General features: G+C 33.8%; 2 protein-coding genes across 2 annotated transcripts; one reads left to right on the top strand and one right to left on the bottom strand.

Moving 5' to 3' along the window:
- Window positions 1–5,903: 5,903 nt before the first annotated feature.
- On the top strand, window positions 5,904–7,862 carry LOC107261381. Its single transcript, XM_048375273.1, has 3 exons — window positions 5,904–6,524; window positions 6,675–7,218; window positions 7,504–7,862. Exons 1-3 carry the CDS (start codon window positions 5,904–5,906, stop codon window positions 7,860–7,862), a joined length of 1,524 nt encoding a protein of 507 aa, XP_048231230.1.
- A 6,931-nt stretch (window positions 7,863–14,793) lies between these two features.
- LOC8287142 (linoleate 13S-lipoxygenase 2-1, chloroplastic) lies at window positions 14,794–20,292 on the bottom strand. The gene is made up of 9 exons (XM_025157611.2): window positions 19,948–20,292; window positions 19,505–19,773; window positions 18,492–18,729; window positions 17,414–17,722; window positions 17,222–17,307; window positions 17,007–17,117; window positions 16,540–16,841; window positions 15,875–16,141; window positions 14,794–15,769 (listed from the first exon to the last, which is right to left on the bottom strand). Exons 1-9 carry the CDS (start codon window positions 20,096–20,098, stop codon window positions 15,007–15,009), a joined length of 2,496 nt encoding a protein of 831 aa, XP_025013379.1. The 5' UTR covers window positions 20,099–20,292; the 3' UTR covers window positions 14,794–15,006.
- Window positions 20,293–20,641: the final 349 nt, after the last annotated feature.

The following is a 20,641-nucleotide window of genomic DNA, read 5'->3' as shown; positions in this document are numbered from 1 at the left end:
CTAAAAGAAATGTGAAAAAGAGCCCTTAATTTTACATGTATAGGTAGTAGCTCTTCAAAAGAAATTCCTAAATTTGATAGAGATTGAAGATCAATCAACAGTTGTTTCCAGTAACGAGCTTCAATTCGATCTTTTTGCAGATGATACACCAGCCAAAAGAATATTTACCAAGTAAGTACTATTAACCAACTGATGTAATAAACCATTCGCTATATATACTGCACATACAAATCAACTTCTTTGTTATCACCTGCAGACGACAATTGTTAGAATAACAATATTGACATTTAATTGTAAGTACAACTGAATATAATATGTTACTGTTATTTAATAATGTTTTATGAATTCATGCCCTTTTGTTATTTGTCCTTATGTAGGTTAAGTCGGAATCCTCAAAAAATTATTGTCCAATGTTCTTCAGTGATTGCATTTTGTTTTGCATTTTGATAGCTGATTGTTAGTGTTATCTTTTTATTTTATATTGTAGTTCAACCATACCGATGATTTGGTAGACTGTTTAATATCCAAATTGTACGGTATTAAAACACTTAAAGTGATTATTGCTTAGCATGCATGAATTTTTATTTCAGATGGTTCTATTTTATTTGTGTACTGATAATTTAGCAAATATTAATTATCAATCTAAACAACAACTACACAAACTAGTAATAAACTCTATACTAAATACCTCCAGCATCGCGTGGGTAGCTTACTAGTATACATATATTTTATATGATAAATGCTTTATCTTATAAGAATTTTTTTTAAATAAGGAAAAGTTGAATTAGAAAGATGAGAAATATTTTCTATAGCACCTAGGAGCCGACAATGGTATTTTAAATTCTTATTACTATTATCAAAGGATTATGCTCTGAATGGGATAAGTGTACATACTCATTTATGTAGCTTATATGATCACACCGTGGATGTCAGGTGTTGATTAAAATATATTGTCTTTAGGATAGCACTTAGTATACAGATGCTTTTGGGGCATATAATGGGTGATTACCTTTTGAGGGTATTGTTTGTGCATTTATGACAGGGATTTGCGCTTTGATGCTGCTAGGTCAGACATCTATTGCACCTAAAGCTGCCAGGGATCAGTAGGAGACATTTATATTGTACACAGGGTTTTATTATAATTCTAATTATTAATACTATTGTCATTTTTATCATTATTCTTATTGTAGTTACTAATATTATTGGTAAGGATAGCAAGTGGTTTAATTTTATGATTCCGCCCTCTGACGGTTTAACCAGCCAGATTCATAGTCATATTTTTTAAATATTTTTGAGGCAAATGATGTATAACTCCTTGCCTATTCCCCCTTGTTATTTGTTTATTCTTTCACTTAGTTTTATACTCACCCCTTTATTTTTAACATTTTCAGATTTACTTGTTGCTTAGTAGTAGATTCCTTTTTGAGCATTGTCCTCATTTCTATTTCATCAAAACTTAGCTCCAGTGGAGGTTGGGCCAATAGTCTTAGTTATTATTATTTTATTAATTTGGAACTGTGTACTATCTTATTGTTAGCCTATGGGCTATTTAAATTATTTTGTCACTCTTATTTTATAACTCAGGCTTAAATATTCTTGAGCGTTATTAAGTGTTACAAATTTGATATTAAAGATTGGATGTCCTAATGCACTAGTTTACATTCATGATAAATACTTTAGAGGTATGTTGACCAGTTAATTACAGTATAAAGCTACAGGGTTAGTCTCTTTATCACCCATCTATTAGTGTAAGGTCTATGATTTTGTTATGATTGTTTTTTTAATATCTGTCTCACATGCTTTATGTGCCTAGATTTGTGGTTATTATGATTAATTACATAATTTTGTGTGTTTTTCATCATGTTCATGTTCTCGGATTTTGAAACTGATAACTTCTTCTTTTTTTGGAATTTGAATTTGATGAATCATATGAGTATATTAACATGCTAGATTTACTTTTCTTTAATGATAATTTCTATATTTGTATGATTAGATCTAGATTATATTAGATTTGGATGTTTAATGTAATGTCAATTTTTTAAGGGAATTAGCATGTTTAGGAGGTTTTATTTACTATAAGTTTACCTTTTAATTAATTTGAGTTTGCCCTAAAAATATATTTATTTATATGTTATTTTGTGTATTATATGCATATTAATCATTTTTTATGTGTTCTTATGCATGTATCCGGGTATATAGGAGTCAGAGCATCAAAGTTACTGAATCCAGCTTAGGAGAACCCTAGAGCTGATCGATTCCATGAACAACCAATCGACTATACATAGAGCCGATCGGCTGTTCATCTGATAATAGCCTATTTTTGCTAATATCGAGGATTTTAGCCATTTTTTGCCAGTTTCTGCATATTTTTAGTTGTTTTTGAGGTAATTAGTTGTAGGAGGATTGTAATAGTTTAGTTTTTTTATTGATTTCTTTTATTTTGCTTTATATTTCTATAATTTAATGGAAAAATACTTGTTATATGATTAACAACTAAAAATGGACATCTAGACCTAAGGCTTTTAATTGGATTTAGTATGTAACTTGTAGCCTACTAGGTTAACAAGATAATAAATTGGGCCTAAATTATAAAATTTATTTTGGCTTAGCGAGCTTTGCCATATTTAATTAATGAACTAACCCACTTATACTAGAAAAATCAAAACATGCTCTAGCATGTAAAATGCAGCCCATTTAGGATAAATACTTGGTAATTGAAGCATAATTTATAATTAAGCTAGACTAGATGAGCCTTTTTATACATAATTGAATAGTTAATCAGGCTAATCAAGTGAATAGTTAATCAGGCTAATCAAGTGAATGATGAATTAGGCTATCCTTAAAATATGCTAGAATTAGGTGGACCTCATATGTTGTATTGTTTGGTGAGTAATTGCATAAATAGGGAATGGACAATTAATTAATAAAAGTAGAGATACACAAATAAGAAAGTTGGCTTCTGGATCCGTATCTGGATGTGGTGAAGCTTCCTAATGGAATTTAGTACGCCACTCAATTAGAAACAGTATACGGAGAATTATCCAAATATCGACTCCTTTTCTTTGCGTTAGTCTTTGAGACTAGTTAGCGTGTTCTCGATTAGGTTGAAAAGCCTTGTAGTACAGTAGTCGCTAGAGACACTTTGGTGCACAACCACAACTGCTGCTCACAGTGGCAACTCCATTGGGGATAAGAAAAGCTGATTCTAGTGTTTATTTAGGAGTCTTGGCCGCATATCCTAGTCCTTCTAGGATTAGGATTATTTTGTTTTAAACTCTATAAATAGAGCTATGTAATTCAGCAAAAGCATATTATCTTTTGATTGAATAGAAAATCTTATTTTTATATCACTAGTTTTAGGTTCCCTTTGGGTTTGCTTTCTTGTCTTGGTTATTTTAGTTATCAATTACTCCTGCATCTCCCTTAGTTTTTAGCTTGTAGCTATTAGTTAGTTTAGAAATTATTCATTACTAATTTTAGGTTAATATAATAAAGAACAAAGGAGTAACTCTGGGCTTTCACTTTCCCGAGGAATACGACCTTGATACTCGCCATTAGTGCTAGACTACATCGATAGGTACACTGCCTTAGATTGTAGCTAACACAGATAGCACACATGACTCCCTTTCCTAGGATTTTTGGTGTGGGCTTACTATCAATAGGGGATAATAAGTACCGACACACATGCCAATAGCTTTCGTAGCATTTTAAACATACAAGGTCATATTCTCCAATATAAAGGTAAAGCCTACATGTTTTGGACAAGGCCTTCCAAGATGTGGGCTTCAAACTCTTATAAGGAAACATATCTTAAACAGCAAACAATTGGGTACTTAGGGGAGATTTTTACTATCATTACCATTGGTGAGTCTCTAATAAAAATAAGGCTTCCACAAGTCAAATATCCTTTCTTTGCTCGTCTTTCCACTCAAGGGTCCATGCGACGAAGGAAATTTACTTGAAACTTGTGACTATGGTTAGCTAGTGTCGTAATTTCAAGGTCTAAGTGGAACTAAAGAACTACTAATTGACGCCATCAAGGCTGTAGGGACCAAAGTGCACAATGTGTAAAAATGGTATAGTGATATAAAAATAGACTATTAAGTGAACTAGTCTCAACCACAACTACTCTTTTACTTCAAGTTTTGTTTATTTAGGAGTCTTGGCCGCATATCCTAGTCCTTCTAGGATTAGGATTATTTTATTTTAAGCTCTATAAATAGAGCTATGTAATTCGGCAAAAGCATATTATCTTTTGATTGAATAGAAAATCTTATTTTTGCTTAAAGAGTTTCTTTGAGTGTTCTTGAGATTAAAGCTTATTGTTTAGGTTTTGATTTCACTTATACCTTAATTTAATTCTATTAACTTGTTAGTTTCTAGGATTAATTAAGTTCATCTCATTATAGCCATTGATCTTATTTCTTTAAATAAGGGTGATAGTTCCGCAAATAACTTTTGGCAAACTTTATAAGTATTGATCTTGGCGTGTAATCTTCTCTTCCATAGAAGGTTTACATCATTTGGTATCAGAGCTAGCTCACAAGGTTTGGTTACATATCCTATTTGTTATCTTCGTTGTTCTTCTACTCACATACTCTTTTATTTTCAGATTTCTCTTCATCTTATCCTCTTCGTAAATTTGTTTGGTTAAAGTCTTCGAGACGTTCTAGATAAATTGGTCTGTGATATCTTTATTTTGTTATTTCGTTTCCTTTAGTTTGCTTGGTCAAAGTCTTCGAGATGTTTTAATCAAATTAAGCTCTATATGTTTTGTTCTTGTTTGGTTAAAAAGAAAAGAAATTGTGTGTGGATCTGAATTATTGATCCGAAGTGAGGCTTAAGAAAAAAAAAGAAAGAGTATAGAAAGCAAGATTTGGAGCTGATTCAAAAAAAGAAGAAGATTGACTTGGTCAAGGTTAAATCCAAACAAAATCAGGTTTGAAGATATCACATAACCTTCTCTTTTCAATTCCTTTTCCTATTCTACTTTTCCTTAATTGTTTCCTATTCGGTTTCTTATATTCCTCTTTATCATTCTGTTATTCTTTATTTCTTCTACTTCCATCCTTATTCTTAGTTCGTTATTTTATTCTCCTTTTCCTCTAATTCATCTTTAGCTTAATTAATTTATGTTCTAGCTTGTTAATTATGTTTTATTAAGTTGGTTATGATTTTAACTTTTACAATTTGAGTTAATTTTGAAGGGCACAAAGATAAAATCTTTCTTTGATTGAGTGCAAACACGTGAGGAAGAAACCAATCTTCTTGAAACCATATCTAATAAGTCTTCTTCCAAAGATTCTGATAACGGAATTCCAGATATGAGAGCATTCATGGAGGCTATAAACTCCAAACTTGAATGACAAAGGCTTGATAATGAAAATAGATATGCTGAAATGATGGATGAATTAATAAAAATCAAATCTGAATCGAGAGGTAGGAGCTTTCGAGGTGAGGAAAGTATGTCTAGAGCAAGGAGAGGAACGTGGAAAGATGAAGAAGAATGGGGAGATAGAACCGAAACTCACTATGGGAGAAATAAGGTAGATTCAAACTTGGGTAGTATTAAGCTTACAATTCCTTCTTTCCAAGGTAAAAGTGATCCCGAGTTGTATCTAGAGTGGGAAAAGAAGGTTGAGAGAGTATTTGAATGCCATAACTATAATGAGGAGAAGAAAGTAAAACTGGTAGTAGTTGAATTCACCAATTATGCCGCAATTTGGTGGGATCAACTAGTGAGTAATAGGCATAGGAATGGTGAGGGGGAGATCCAAACATGGGCTGAAGTGAAACGAATAATGAGAAAACACTTTGTTCCTTCTCATTACTATAGAGAGTTGTACAATAAGTTACAAAGTTTGGTACAAGGTGGAAAGAGCATAGAGGAGTATTATTAAGAGATGGAGGTTGCTTTGATTAGGGCCAACATAGAAGAGGATAGGGAGGCTACTATGGCTCGATTTTTGTATAGTCTTAATAAAGATATTACTAATCTTGTTGAATTGCAGCATTATGTAGAGATGGAGGACATGCTACACATGGCAATCAAGATAGAGCGACAATTGAAGCAAAAGAGCAAGAACTCCTCTTCAACAAATTCTAATTGGAAATCCAATTGGAAAGGTACAAATTCTACCCAAAACAAAGGAGAGGAAATGTCTAAAGATAATAAAGCCGAAATAAAAGGGGATCAAAGCAATAAAAGCCGAACTCAAGAAAGCAAGCCCAAAAATATCCAATGCTTCAAATGCCTGGGCTATGGATATATCTCTTCTCAATGTCCGAACAAATGCACTTTAGCATTAAAAGGAGGTGAATTGGTGTATGCTAGTGAAGAAGAAAGTGGAGCTGAAAGTGATGAAGATTCAATGCTCGAATTGGAAGATTGCTATTCCGATGATGGAGCTAAGCAAGAGGGGCATTCAGGTGAGCTATATGGAGTCACCATTAGATCCTTGAACATGCAACAAGAGGCTGATGATGAAAGCCAAAGAGAGAACATCTTCCATACACGCTGTTTGGTAAGAGAAACTCCTTATGTTTTAATTATTGATAGTGGTAGTTGCACTAACGTCGCTAGCACAATGATGGTGGATCGATTGAAACTTCCAACAACCAAACATCCAAAATCATATACTCTTTAATGGTTGAATGATTCGGGAGGTATCAAGGTTACAAAGCAAGTTAGGGTGGCATTTGGTGTGCAAAAGTTCCAAGATGAAGTATTGTGTGATGTGATCCCAATGCAAGCTTGTCATCTACTTTTGGGAAGACCATGGCTGTTTGATAGAGATGTCATCTACAAGGGGCGTTCAAATTGCTATTATCTTACACTTCACAATAAACTTTATACTCTTACACCTTTAATGTCACAAAAACAAATACTTGTGCTTGTCTACAAAGAAAGTTTACTAACCACTAACGATCTTAATGTTTCTTTGCCTTCAAGTTTCAAGTCTCTTTTGCGGGAGTTTGAGGACGTGTTTCCCGACAAAATTCCAAGTGGGTTACCACCCATTCGTGGAATTGAGCACCAAATTGACTTTGTACTCTGTTCTACCATACCCAATAGGCTGGCATATAGAGCAAATCCCGAAGAAACCAAAGAACTACAACGCCAAGTGGAAGAACTTCTTAATAAAGGTTATGTTAGGGAAAGTTTAAGTCCATGTGCTGTTCCTGTTATACTTGTCCCTAAGAAAGATGGTTCTTGGCGTATATGTGTGGATTGCCATGCAATTAATAAAATAACTATTAAATATCGTCATCCTATACCTAGGTTAGATGATATGCTTGATGAGTTGCATAGGGCTGTTGTGTTCACTAAGATTGATCTAAAAAGTGGTTATCATCAAATTAGAATGAAAGAGGGTGATGAATGGAAAACAACATTCAAAACTAAATTTGGTTTATATGAGTGGTTAGTCATGCCGTTTGGTTTAACTAATGCACCTAGTACATTCATGAGATTAATGAATCATGTTTTGTGTGCTTATATAGGCAGGCTTGTGGTTGTCTATTTTGATGATATACTTATTTATAGCAGGTCTTATGATGAACATGTAAAGCACGTGCAGTTCTTGAAACTTTATGAAAAGAAGTTCTATTTGCTAACCTCAAGAAGAGCGATTTTTGCACAAACAAACTTATTTATTCTTGGTTTTGTTGTTACTGCAAAAGGAATTGAGGTTGATGAAGAAAAGGTGAAGGCAATCAAAGAGTGGCCGATTCCCACAAATGCAAGTGAAGTTCAAAGTTTTCATAGACTAGCAAGCTTCTATAGGCGTTTTGTGAAAGATTTCAGTACCATTGCCGCACCATTGAATGAATTAGTGAAGAAAGATGTGAAGTTTAATTAGGGAGAAGCACAACAATCGGCGTTTGACTTGCTCAAACAAAAACTTACTTCTTCTCCTATTCTATCTCTTTCTAATTTTGATAAAACTTTTGAGATTGATTGTGATGCTTCCGGTATTGGTATTTGAGCTGTTCTAATGCAAGATGGAAAGCCAATAGCCTATTTTAGCGAAAAGTTGAATGGAGCAAGCCTGAAGTATCCAACTTATAACAAAGAACTCTATGCACTTGTTAGAGCTTTATAAGTATGGCAACATTACTTGCTGCCCAAAGAGTTCGTGATCCACACCAATCATGAATCCTTGAAGTACTTAAAGGGTCAAAACAACCTGAATAGACGACATGCTAAATGGAGTGATTCATTGAAGCATTCCCTTATGTCATCAAGTACAGGCAAGGTAAAGATAACATAGTGGCCGATGCTTTATCTAGAAGGTATGCTTTAATTGCTGTTTTAGATGCCAAATTACTAGGTTTTGAACAAATAAAAGACTTATATTATGATGATAGTAATTTCGGCCAAGTGTATAAGGCATGTGAACAAGGTGCGTTTGATAAGTATTATAGGCATGATGGTTTTCTTTTCTTTGAAAAACGTTTATGCATTCCTTCTTATTCTATACATGATTTACTTGTGAAAGAATCACATGAGGGTGGTTTGATGGGACACTTTGGTATTAAAAAAACTTTAGATATATTGCATGATCACTTTTATTGGCCTTGCATGAAATAGGATTTTATGCGATTTTGTGCAAATTGTATTGTGTGCAAACATGCTAAGTCTAAGCTTCAACCATATGGTTTGTATATGCCTCTCCTTATACCTAGTTCACCTTGGGTTGATATTTCTATGGATTTTGTACTTGGATTACCTAGAACTAGGCATGGGCATGATAGCATATTTATTGTTGTTGATAGGTTTTCAAAGATGGCACATTTTATAGCTTGTAAGAAAACTAATGATGCACGACATATTGCTGACCTATTCTTTAGAAAGGTAGTGCGTTTATATGGTATGCCATGCACCATAGTTAGTGATAGGGATGCTAAGTTTTTTAGCTACTTTTGGAAGACTTTATGGGGTAAGTTAGGTACACGCTTGTTATTTTCAATAACTTGTCACCCACAAACCGATGGTCAAACTGAAGTAGTAAATATAACACTATCACAACTACTACGCACCATGGTAAAACACAACATTAAGAGTTGGGAAGATTGCTTGCCGTATATAGAATTTGCTTATAATAGAACCATGCATTCTTCAACTAAATTCTGCATTTTTGAGATTGCCAATGGGTTTGTACCTTTGAGTCCTTTAGATTTGATTGCTTTACCTTTAAAGGAACAAACTAACCTTGATGGCAAGAAAAAGGCCGAATATGTGCTTAAATTGCATGAACAGGTTCGAGCTAATCTAAAGCGCAAGAATGAAGCAAATGCTAAACACGCCAACAAAAGAAGAAAAGAGGTGATCTTTGAACCCAGAGATTGGGTGTGGATATACATGCGCAAAGAAAGATTCCCAAACCAAAGAAAAAGCAAGTTGATGCCAAGGGGAGATGGACCTTTTAAAGTGTTGGAACGCATCAACAATAATGCTTACAAGATTGACTTGCTCGGTGAGTATGGAGCTAGTGCTACATTCAATGTTGCTGATTTATCTCCATTTTCTTTTGATTAAGGTCTTGATTCGAGGACGAATCCTTTCGAGGAGGGAGGGGATGATAAAATCAAGGTTGATCCTTCACCAACAAGCAAGCACGAATGGATCCATTGAAGTATGAGGGTCCAATCACACGACCTAGAAGCAAGAGATTCAAGGCTGCCTTGTGCTCTTTCATGGTCCACGTGACAGACAAGATGCATTCAAGAAGCAAGGCCAGCGAGTTGGACTTAGAAGATCAAGATTCAACTTTGATTAATTGTATTTCATTCATGGATTAAAGCCCAACATAAAGACATCGATCTGATTTATGTTGAATTCAAGCCCAAACGTAAAGCCCAAGTCCAAGGTTGAATATTCAAAGTCAAAATCCAAGTCAAAATAAGGATTTTCTTTTAACAAGTCCAAGTCAAAATAGGAGTTTGCTACTCTTTTACTTCAAGTTTTGTTTATTTAGGAGTCTTGGCTGCATATCTTAGTCCTTCTAGGATTAGGATTATTTTGTTTTAAATCTATAAATAGAGCTATGTAATTCGGCAAAAGCATATATATCTTTTGATTGAATAGAAAACCTTGTTTTTGCTTAAAGAGTTTCTTTGAGTGTTCTTGAGATTAAAACTTATTGTTTAGGTTTTGATTTCACTTCTACCTTAATTTAATTCTATTAACTTGTTAGTTTCTATAATTAATTAAGTTCATCTCATTATAGTTATTGATCTTATTCTTTATAAATAAGGGTGATAGTTCCGCAAATAACTTTTGGCAAAGCCTTATGAGTATTGATCTTGGCGTGTAATCTTCTCTTCCATAGAAGGTTTACATCAGGCCTTTTCACCATGGGCGACGGTTTTGTGCGCGCACCCAAGTGTCTTTACCGACTATGACATTGCAAGGCTTTTTAACTTAATCAGGAACACGCTAACTACTCACAAAAAGACTATCATGGAGATAAGAGTCGTTGCCCGGATAATCGAGATACTTTACTAATAAGTGACGTTTCTCTATTCTATAAGAAAGCTTACATCATAAATCTAGAGATGGATCCATACAGCAACTTTCTTATTTATATATATTTGCCTTTAATTTTATTGTTTAACGAGCTATTCCCTATAAATGCAACATTAAATTTTCTACACATCAAGCACTACAATATGTGAGGTGCACCTAAGTCTAGCCCTATTTTTATTAATACCCAACCTCTCAAAGTTATTAACCTAAGTTGCTATTTAATTACATACAAACCCCACCTAATATAGCCCAATTACAAATTATGCTTTAATTTCCAACCTTTAACTATAATAGGCTAGTTTTTATGAAAGACCTAATTCGGTGATTTTAAATCTAATATAACTTAATTTAATCTAAATAAAGCATGGCAAAGTCCATTAAAGTCTATATGGATTTTAAATTAAAGTCTGATGTGGCATCTTATTACCTAATGAACTACAATTTTCATGCCAAATCCAATTTCAAGGCTTAAGTCTATCTGACGAGTTTTAATTACACAATCACACATCATCAAAATTATTTTAGAAACCCAAACTTATTTTTACTAATTTTTAGCGTTTTAGGTCGAAAATACACATAAAAAAACGCCAAATTCAAAAAATAGCCAATAAGCCCTATAGAGCCAATCGGCTGTGCACAGAGTCGATTGGCTCTAAAGAGCAAGAGTTCTAAAAATTTTAACAATTTAGTCCTTAAACTTGTAAAAATTGTCATTTTACCCCCCAAACTTGATGTAGTGCCAATAATATCTATCTGTTAGTTGAGAAATTTCAGCAAGTTAGTTTTGTTTGTAAGTCTATATATAGGCACATTTTATTCAGAAAGAATATGTAGTAACAAAGTCTTCTCCTTTCAATTAAGTTTGCTATATTTTCTTCTTAGTTTAAACTTCAATTTCCAATAATTTGTGGTATCAGAGCCTAGTTTGATTATAAATTGACATAGAACTTATTACAACTAATGGCAATGTTGTGAGTGTTTCTCAATCAGCAATTCATGTTCTTCAAAGGTGAATACTATGAATTCTGGAGCATCAAGATGAATAATTTGTTCAAATCTCAAGCCTTTTGCGACTTTGTTGAGAATGGGAATGCTAATCCAAATGAAGAGGCTAAATTGAGAGAGAACAAGAAGGACTTTAAAGCATTATTCTTTACTCAACAAGCAGTTCATGACTCAACTTTTTTAAAAAATTTAGTAGCTATCACAACTAAAGAAGCTTGGATGTCCCTGTAGATGACATTTCAAGGCTCATCTAAGCTAATCACAGTGAAACTTTAATCTCTTTATCGTGATTCTAAAACCATGCAAATGAAAAGTGGAGAATCAGTGCAAGATTTTCTTGCAAGAGTAGCTGCAATTGTTAATCAAATAAGGTCGTATGGAGAAGAAATTTCAAATCAAACCATTATTGCAAAGGTATTACGGAGTTTGACTCGTAAGTTTGATCATGTAGTTGCAGCTATTGAAGAATCTAAAGACCTAGCTACATACTCATTTGATGAACTAATAGGATCTTTGCAATCTCATGAGGCAAGAATCAATAGATCAAATGAGAAGAATAAAGATAAAGCAAAGAAGCAACAAAAGGTAGTTGGTAGAGAATGTGGTAGATAAGGAATTCATGGAAGAGGTGTTTCTGGTAGAGGACGAGGGGATGAGCACAACTATCCAAAGCAATCAACTAAAAGGCAAAGAAGCAACAAAAGTGGTGTCTAATGTTACTATTACAAATGAAATGGACATGTAAAGGTCGAATGCTAGAAAAGAGAAAAATAAGTAAGCTGTGTAGAAGAAGAAAAGAAGAGGAAGAGGTCAAGCTATTCATGGCCTGTTATGATGATGCAAATGTTTGCTACTGATATTTGGTGTTTGGAAAGTAGGTGCTCTAATCACATGACCAGTGTAAAGTCATTATTCTAGGAGCTTGATGAATCATTGAAGTTGAAAAGTGAGAATTGGTGACAACAAGCATATGCAAGTTGAAGGACAAAGGTATTATGGCAATATGGTCATGGTAACATCAAGGTTCTTCATTATGTTTATCTTATTCCTAGTTTGTCACAAAATTTGTCGAGTATTGGGCAGTTAATGGGTGGTGGTTATTCTCTCTTTTTTGATAATGGTACATGTGTTATTAGAGATAAAACATCAGGTCAAATAGTAGTTGATGTTTGTATGACTAAAAATAAGTTGTATCCTCTTGAAATCTCTTGTGTCGAGAGTCATGCTCTTGTTGTGAAGGAGAATAATGAATCTGTAATTTGGCACCTATGATATGGGCATCTAAATACCAATAGGTTGAAGTTGTTGAGTCAAAAAGAGATGGTTTTTGGGCTGCCAAAAGTTGAATTTTTAGATTTATGGGAAACAAAGTAGAAAGAAGCTGTAATCCAAAGCATATAGGTTATATAATCTTATTAGTGGAAAAGTAATTGTGAGTAGGAATGTTGTGTTTGACGAAGAGGCTAGCTGGAATTGGGGTGAAAATAAAGAAGCTGCATATATTAAAATTGTAATGGGAAGTGAAGATTCACAACTATTGCAGCAAATCAAACTCCCATAAGCTCACCAAATTTGTAACCATCTTCATTAAGTAGTAGAAACTCTACTTCTTGTCAAGTATCCTTGGATGAAACTTCACAAGAAAGTTCAGATCATTAAGAGACATCTATGAGAATACACAAGCTTTGTATATGATCCTACAAGATATAATAAAGCAGTAGAAAAAGAAGAATGGCAAAATGCTATGAAAGAAGAGTTGGAGGTGATTCAAGAAATGAGACATGAGAATTGATGGACATGCCTGAAGAAAAAAACGTGATTGATGTCAAATGTTTAGAACGAAGTATAATGCAGATGGAGAAATTCAAAAACATAAGCCATAGCTTATGGAAAAGGTATATAATGTGGCAAAACTTTTTCTCTAGTAGCACGGTTTGAAACTGCGAGAATGGTTCTAGCTATTGCTGCACAACTGAAATGGCATGTTTAGCAATTTGATATAAAGTCTGCATTCTTAAAAGAAGAGGTCTATGTCACCCAACTAGATGGATTCATTATACTTGATGAAGAAGAAAAGGTATACAAATTAAAGAAAGCACTCCATGGCTTAAAGCAAGCTCCACGAGCATGGTACAACAAAACAGACTCTTATTTTCATCAAAATGGCTTTGAGAGGAGTAAGAATGAGCCCACACTTTACTTAAGAGAAATGGTAACAATAAACTTCTCATTGTTTGTTTATATGTTGATAATACAATTTATATGGGCTCTTCTTCTTCTCTTATTGAAGAGTTTAGATTTTGCATGAAGAAAAAATCTGAAATGTCTGATCTAGGTCTATTGCATTATTTCTTTAGTTCGGAAGTGCAACAAGGTGAAGATGGAATATTTATTTCACAAAGGAAATATGTAACTGATCCTCTTAAGAGGTTTAACATGTTCAATTATAATATTGCAGCTCCACCAATGAATGTGAATGAAAAAAAGGTTTCAACTTGAAGATGGTACTGAACCAACGAATGCAAGATATTAGAAGTTTGGTGGGAGGTCTGATATATTTAACTCATACTCGACCAAATATAGCCGTTTCAGTTATAGTGATTTCTAGGTTTATGCATTCTCCTCAAAGCATCATCTTGTAGCAGCATAGAGAGTCTTGTGCTACATAGCTAGAACACTTGAACTTGGATTGTGGTAGTCATGTTTCAAATTTCAGGTCGGTTGGATTTACTGATAGTAATTGGGCAGGGTGTTCGGATGTTCTAAAAGACATGTCTATTTTAGCTCAGCTTGGTGTTTGTAAGTTTGAATCAAGGGCGAATGTCGAGAATTGATTCAACTTTGGACTAAGACTCACCTAGACTTATCATTTTAGATATTTCCTTGTTTTTCTCATTTTTAGTTCAATTATGATGTAGCGCCAATAATACCTGTGTTAGTTTTCTGTTAGTTTTGTTTGTGAGCCTATATATAGGCACATTCTACTCGAAAATAATATGCACTTAAGTTTGATATGCTTTCTTCTTATTTTAAACTTCAATTTCCAATGATTGCTACTTTCAATATTTCTGCTCAATTACAGAGTTGTTTTGGTACTAATTATCATGTTTTATTTATTTACTTCACATGATTTTTTTAACAGGATTCTTTTTATTGCTGTAATGCCATAACAAGAGCAAATCGAACACAGATAGGCTTGCAAACTATCATTAAGAGGGAGGTTGTAGATCTTCAGCGAGTACTTATGACACAACATATAGAAAGAAACCATAAGATAGATTACACAGTTAACATTTTCTGGAAGAAACACTAATCACATTTACAAATAATAAGAATAAAAGAACATTGAAATTTCCTAAAACTTTTTTGGGCAATTATTGTTCTGCAGGGCCGCAGATGCTTAAAAGCCTTCTATACTTGAACATTATTGGTTACTGTATACCTGACACAAGATATCAACCCTTGAGGTATTAGATGGAAATGCTAGTAGGAACTCCTCTCCCTGTAACACCCTCTTTTGAGAATGGCTTCAAGAGCTGATATGGAACAACACCAGCTCCAGATCTGTTCTTCAGACTCGGGTCACTGTTTTTGTCATCAATGATTGCTTCAAGCTCCTTCATTTTGGCATTGAATTTTACAAATGCAGCCTTTATGACAGGATCTTCATCCCACGATGGTTCCGATTTCTGACCAATATACTCCTCATCTGGTGAATGAGTAGACAGAACATCCAAAACAGCCATAACTTGTGTTGCTTGAATTTGTGAAGGGAAGCATCTTAACAATGTGATTTCTGGTTTATTAATAAACTGATTGAAATCCTCTTTTGATATTGGATCCTCATTTGGCATGTTGGTTCGAGCTATCGAAGGTCGATTAGGGAAGTAACCACCATATAGATATTGGCCAAAGTTCACAGCTGCATGGTGACCTGAACTTACCCAAATTATAGTAGATAAAGTTTCAATCAAATCATCTTGAGTTTTGAGGATAGGCCACCATGGTTCGTCTTTCTTGTCTCCATGTCCTTTTGTTCGAACTTCTGTCCACCAATCTTGAAGCTCACTATCACTTTCCACTTTCTTTGCTTCCGGATAGTAGTGATTCACATAGTCAGTCACCCATTGCTTAATGGAATCCCACATGATCAGAGCATCATTGGCAAATGGGTAGTCTTCAATTGCTAGCTTCAGGCCATGCGTTGCTGTTGGGTCCTCAACGGCCATCCCTCTGAATTCATTAAAACAAAATTGTACTCAGAACAGTACCTCCATAATTCTGTCATAAATAGTGCAATGTATATATACAATTTATTGACTTGAGTTTATGCTATACCTTCGAATGAGGTCAGCTGGCAAACCCTCCATATCAAACCGCCAAAGCTTGTCATAGACAACTGAACTAAACTCCATGGAGTATTTTCCTGGAGAAAAGCTGCTCTCAATGATTCCACCTGCATTTATGAGGCTATCCCGAGCAAGAGCATTGATTTCCAATGTGTATCGGAAGTGAGGTAACAGAAGTCTGTAGATTGGATGCATTGCACTTAGTTGCCTGTTAGCTGCAATTATATAAGGCTCTGTGACGCAGTGAGTCCTTAGCCTGCAGGGATACACACAAGAGTCAGTTTTACCAAGGCCGAAAGGGAGGATGAATTACATTGAACATAGCATAATTAATCCTCATATACAACACCAGAGACCCTGTAATTGATGCGACACTACCATATATAATTCAGCAGTTCAGATTTGCACATGTACTTCTTTTGTAAATACAATTGTTTAAAAGAATTCTTGCATAGTTTAGGTATATACCTCCAGTTTGATAGATGATCGACACATATTCATCTTTTTTAAATGATTGAGTATGTGTCAATTATTGAATACCAAAGTGTTAAAAGACATATATATGTATCACTCTTATATTAGTTGTATACTCCTGATGTTGGTAAGAAAAAATAGTTTGTTTATACTATCTATCTATGGATTACATCTACTAACCAGTGAACAATAAGCTGATGGTAGCCAGAGTCATGAGCACAAACGTGAGCCTTAGCCATCCTCCAGAGCCAGCAACTAGTGGCATCAAAGCTTGGTGTAAACACATGCCTCCATACTGGCTTGTCACCAATAGGTGGGCGAGTGAGCTCAATGGCAACAGGTTTCAATGTGCCATCGTTAGTAAGGAAGAATAGTGTTCGGGAACCATACAATGTGGTGCCTTCAAGCTCTCTAACTTTGCTCACATATGGTAAGAGCAAGTCATGATAATCCAACATAAAGAGCCTCTTTTGCTTGAAAGCCTACAGAACCATGAAGATTTACAAAGCTAATTTAGAGTAAATATTTGTGGTTGATTAATCATTGGAAAACATTTTAAGTTCTAACATAATATAAGACAGTTTTTAGTTTAGAGATATAGAAAAGTGAATAATATGCCACTACAGTTGCAGTAATAATAAAGTCACCTCTTCAGCAGTCACTGTACCACAGATCTCGTATTCAATTAGTTTTTCCGTAAGCAATGAATCAGCAGGACCATAGGTTTTAGGGTCAAGTTTACTTCTTATTGGCCATTCCTGAAATGAAATAGAATCATAAAATTAACTCTCTTTATTATTTTTTGGTTCACATAAAATCGTAACATATCTATATAATTTCACATCAATAGCAACAATCTTACCCTGACTAATTCAATGCTGAATGGGTTCAGACCAGCAAGAGTTTCGCGAGCAAACTCTTCATCACTGAACCAAGAAAACTTATCTCCTAAAGAAGAGAAGAAAAGATATTCATGTAAAATTTAGCAAAAAAGAGCGCTGATACCGTATTAGAAAAAACAAAAAAGAAAAAACAAGAGATGAAAGGATCGTACTCTCGAACAGTTCTGGAGTCGGGAAGAGAAGAATATTTTGTCCAGTCTCAGCAAGAGTCTGGACTAACTTGGGAAAAGCCCCAACATTGGTACCCTTGGGCAGCAAGATACCCTGTTTAAACAGTGAGTCAATGGCAGTGAAATTAGGGAATCCAAGGGTTTCATCAACAATTCTTGTTGCAATTTGTGGCAGTAGGCTGTGCAGCACATTTTTGAGGGTCCTTTCCGTGAATGCATCTTGCTTTATGTCTGAGAATTTGTCGTCCCTCGGCACGTAAACGTCGCTGCTTCTTGATTCAGATTGTGGATCTTGCATATATATTACATATTTATAGAAATTAACTTAGCAGATTATTTTGCATTAGGAATGTTCTCAAACTATTATGTTTCTGCTGTAACCAAAATAATAATTACTTAGATTAAAAAATTGATTTATCTACTTTTTAGGATTCTTTTTAAAAGAAAATTAAAAAATAGTTTTGCCAATCACAACGGCGAACGAGATTATATAATCTTAGAACTTTTCTCTTTATATTTCTGGTAACAATATAAGTCTTGATGCATGTTGGATATCTTCAGTTGAGCTAACAATTTTTGAAAAACCATGTTGGCTAGAAGAGCGCAAAGATAATCATTTGGTCCCTCCAATAGGATTTTTATTTTCTTTAAATAGTAAATGACTAATATTCTTTTATGCTTAAAACAAAAATGGACAATTCTTCCAAATCTACTCTTAAATTGTACAAAAGTTCAAAGACATTATTTTCTTAAATTCTTTTAGATTATTTTTATACATATACTATTTTTAAGTAAGCAAACAATATTGGATACGTTAACCCAGTTAAGAAATATGTTTACCATATTGGAAATAAAAAATTTATTTATCTTTTTATTTTTTGGTAACATTTTCTGTAATTAATCTTGGCATCTATTAAATATAAAAATTAATTTTCTCTTATTTTTATCATGTCATGCCTCTTGTTTTGATTGTGCTAAGAGGATAGTATTCAGTAAATAAATTTCCATGCATAAAAATAATATCATAATAACATATTTTGTGATTCTGAATTCTGAGTACCAGTTTTAGAAGGTTTGCGTCCCGTTCTGCAACGTCTTGGGTATGGATGTTTCTTGCCACCCAAAACAGGTCTTAGGAGATTAATGTCCGAATCTGGATCACCAAGATCATTGTATGTATCATAATCATAAATCCTGTCAGATTCCTTCCTCTCTCCTTTTCCGTTTCCACGTAGATTTTCCAATTCCTTTTGCCTTAGCTTCTTCAATCCACTTGGTGTCTCTGACGGTAAGTAACACTGGTAGAATTTATAGACTATTTAATTTCAGATTACAGAATATATCTAAAAGACAAAATTAATTATACTATGAAGTTTTTAATAATACGATAGACTTTCTATGCTTCATTTATTTATTACTGTTTATATATTTAAAATAAATAAATATTATTTCGAATTTATTTATTTTAATATCTACATAGAATACTACAAATGAATATAAAATAAAATAAAAATCTGACGTAACCCTTTATCAATATTCTATTTTATTTTTATTAATTTTTTTAATTTAAGTCTAATGATAGATGTGATGTCTGTACTAGTTTTATGCAAGTGGTAATGCAAAAGTGAATTTTCAACCCTAGACGTTATGTAGGGCAGGTGGAAACCCAAACACTATAATAATTTTCACAGGTTTAACTAAACTCTTTTGTTATGTAGTTTCCATAGCTGGACCATAGATTGGTTCAGCAACCGAACAATATAACGAAATTCAAATATGTTTCAAAAGAATTTGAGGAGGATTAGATGAATCCATCTTAGTCCCTCAAGGTTGCAGGCAAAATTTGATTCAAATTCTAAATTAACAAATTTTATAAATAATCCCTTAAAAGATCTTGGACTCAGAATGGATTGAGAAGTTCAAGAATTATATAAACTTGGTAAAAAATTTATAGATTTTTTATGCATAAATGTGAAATTCATGAGCAGTTTTTCAGCGTCTGAAATCTCTAGACCTCAGAAAAAAGAATAAAGAAAAGTAAAAGAAAAGATATTTAGGGCAGGAGCTTAAGACCTTGTTGCTAAAGAAAATTCTCTTGTCAGGATTAGCATACTTGGAGTGAACCCAAGACTCACAGGCGAAATTAACAGGACCACTGGAGAAGCCTTCAAGAGCAATATCATTGATGAATATTTCTTTTGTTGTTTCATTCTCCACCAGAATAGCTCCAACCTCTCCAAAATCTTTTGGAATGTTGAATTTGCTCTCGTATTTCACCACATTATCTTTCTCACTGACCTTACGAGCATACCCTTTGATCCCTTCCTTCTCCAAATTCGTCGCTTCAATACAGAAAAATAAAGATTTAATCATTAAATTCATCATACATATATTTATCAAAATCTAAACAAACAAGTGTTTGTTCATGCATGCATGCTTAGCAGAATCTAAAAAGCAAGCGTTTGTTCATGCAGGCATGCCTGTAATTCCTAATAAGCTTCACTATAATCACTTACATGGATGAAGCTCCGAACTAACAAGCTCCAGAAGGAAAGTTTTTCCCAGAAGATCTTTTAGGCCATCAATAGGAGTTGTTAAACTAATGTTAGATAATAACCCATCATCAGTTTCTTTAACTGTAACAACTGCCTTAACTGTTACAGACATCTTTAAGCTGCTTGCTTCCTGTTTCTGCCGGTAATAATATGTTATATGTCTAAAAGGGTTTTAATATATATTCTTTACTGTGAACAATTGAAGGTTTAATATATTCTTTCTGTAAGCAATTGAAGGGTTTAGTTTGCTATGGTAGAGAATGCAATTGGAGTGCCTGTAATTTATAGATGGTGGAACATATGGTAACACAAAGACATAGGATACGCAATGCAGAAATGGAGAGGAAGATAAGATCTAAAAACGTGGTGCTTCCTGTTTGATTAATATTAAAATTTTGTTCGGACTACTAGCCACCTATGTTGAAAAAGAGATGGTTTGTCTGCCTAACATTAATCTTTATGTATCTTTTTTTCTTTGATAATTAAATGCTACAGAATTTAATTTTCAAAGTCTTTACCTGCATCTTGATAGGCCAGATTTTACATGTTCAAGTCCTCCTTAGAGATGACTATTCTTATAGATATTTTCACAAAAATTTTGGAGAACTTTTTTATATAAGTGTTATACATTTTAATATTAAATTCTTAATACATA

This window comes from Ricinus communis, chromosome 6 (assembly GCF_019578655.1).
Source record: "Ricinus communis isolate WT05 ecotype wild-type chromosome 6, ASM1957865v1, whole genome shotgun sequence".
Lineage (NCBI taxonomy): Eukaryota > Viridiplantae > Streptophyta > Magnoliopsida > Malpighiales > Euphorbiaceae > Ricinus > Ricinus communis.
This window is presented reverse-complemented; position numbering and strand designations above follow the sequence as displayed.

Excerpts from the sequence above, each read along its gene's own strand:
- LOC8287142 (XM_025157611.2), bottom strand. The coding sequence starts at position 20,098 with ATGTCTGTAACAGTTAAGGCAGTTGTTACAGTTAAAGAAACTGATGAT. Across the intron at positions 18,730-19,504 it reads GAATTTTCTTTAGCAACAAG|TGTTACTTACCGTCAGAGAC; the intron begins GTCTTAAGCTCC and ends AAATTCTACCAG. Across the intron at positions 17,308-17,413 it reads GACTCCAGAACTGTTCGAGA|GAGATAAGTTTTCTTGGTTC; the intron begins GTACGATCCTTT and ends TCTCTTCTTTAG.
- LOC107261381 (XM_048375273.1), top strand. The coding sequence starts at position 5,904 with ATGGAGGTTGCTTTGATTAGGGCCAACATAGAAGAGGATAGGGAGGCT. Across the intron at positions 6,525-6,674 it reads TCTTCCATACACGCTGTTTG|GTTACAAAGCAAGTTAGGGT; the intron begins GTAAGAGAAACT and ends GGAGGTATCAAG. Across the intron at positions 7,219-7,503 it reads TAAGAAAGATGGTTCTTGGC|GCAGGCTTGTGGTTGTCTAT; the intron begins GTATATGTGTGG and ends GTGCTTATATAG.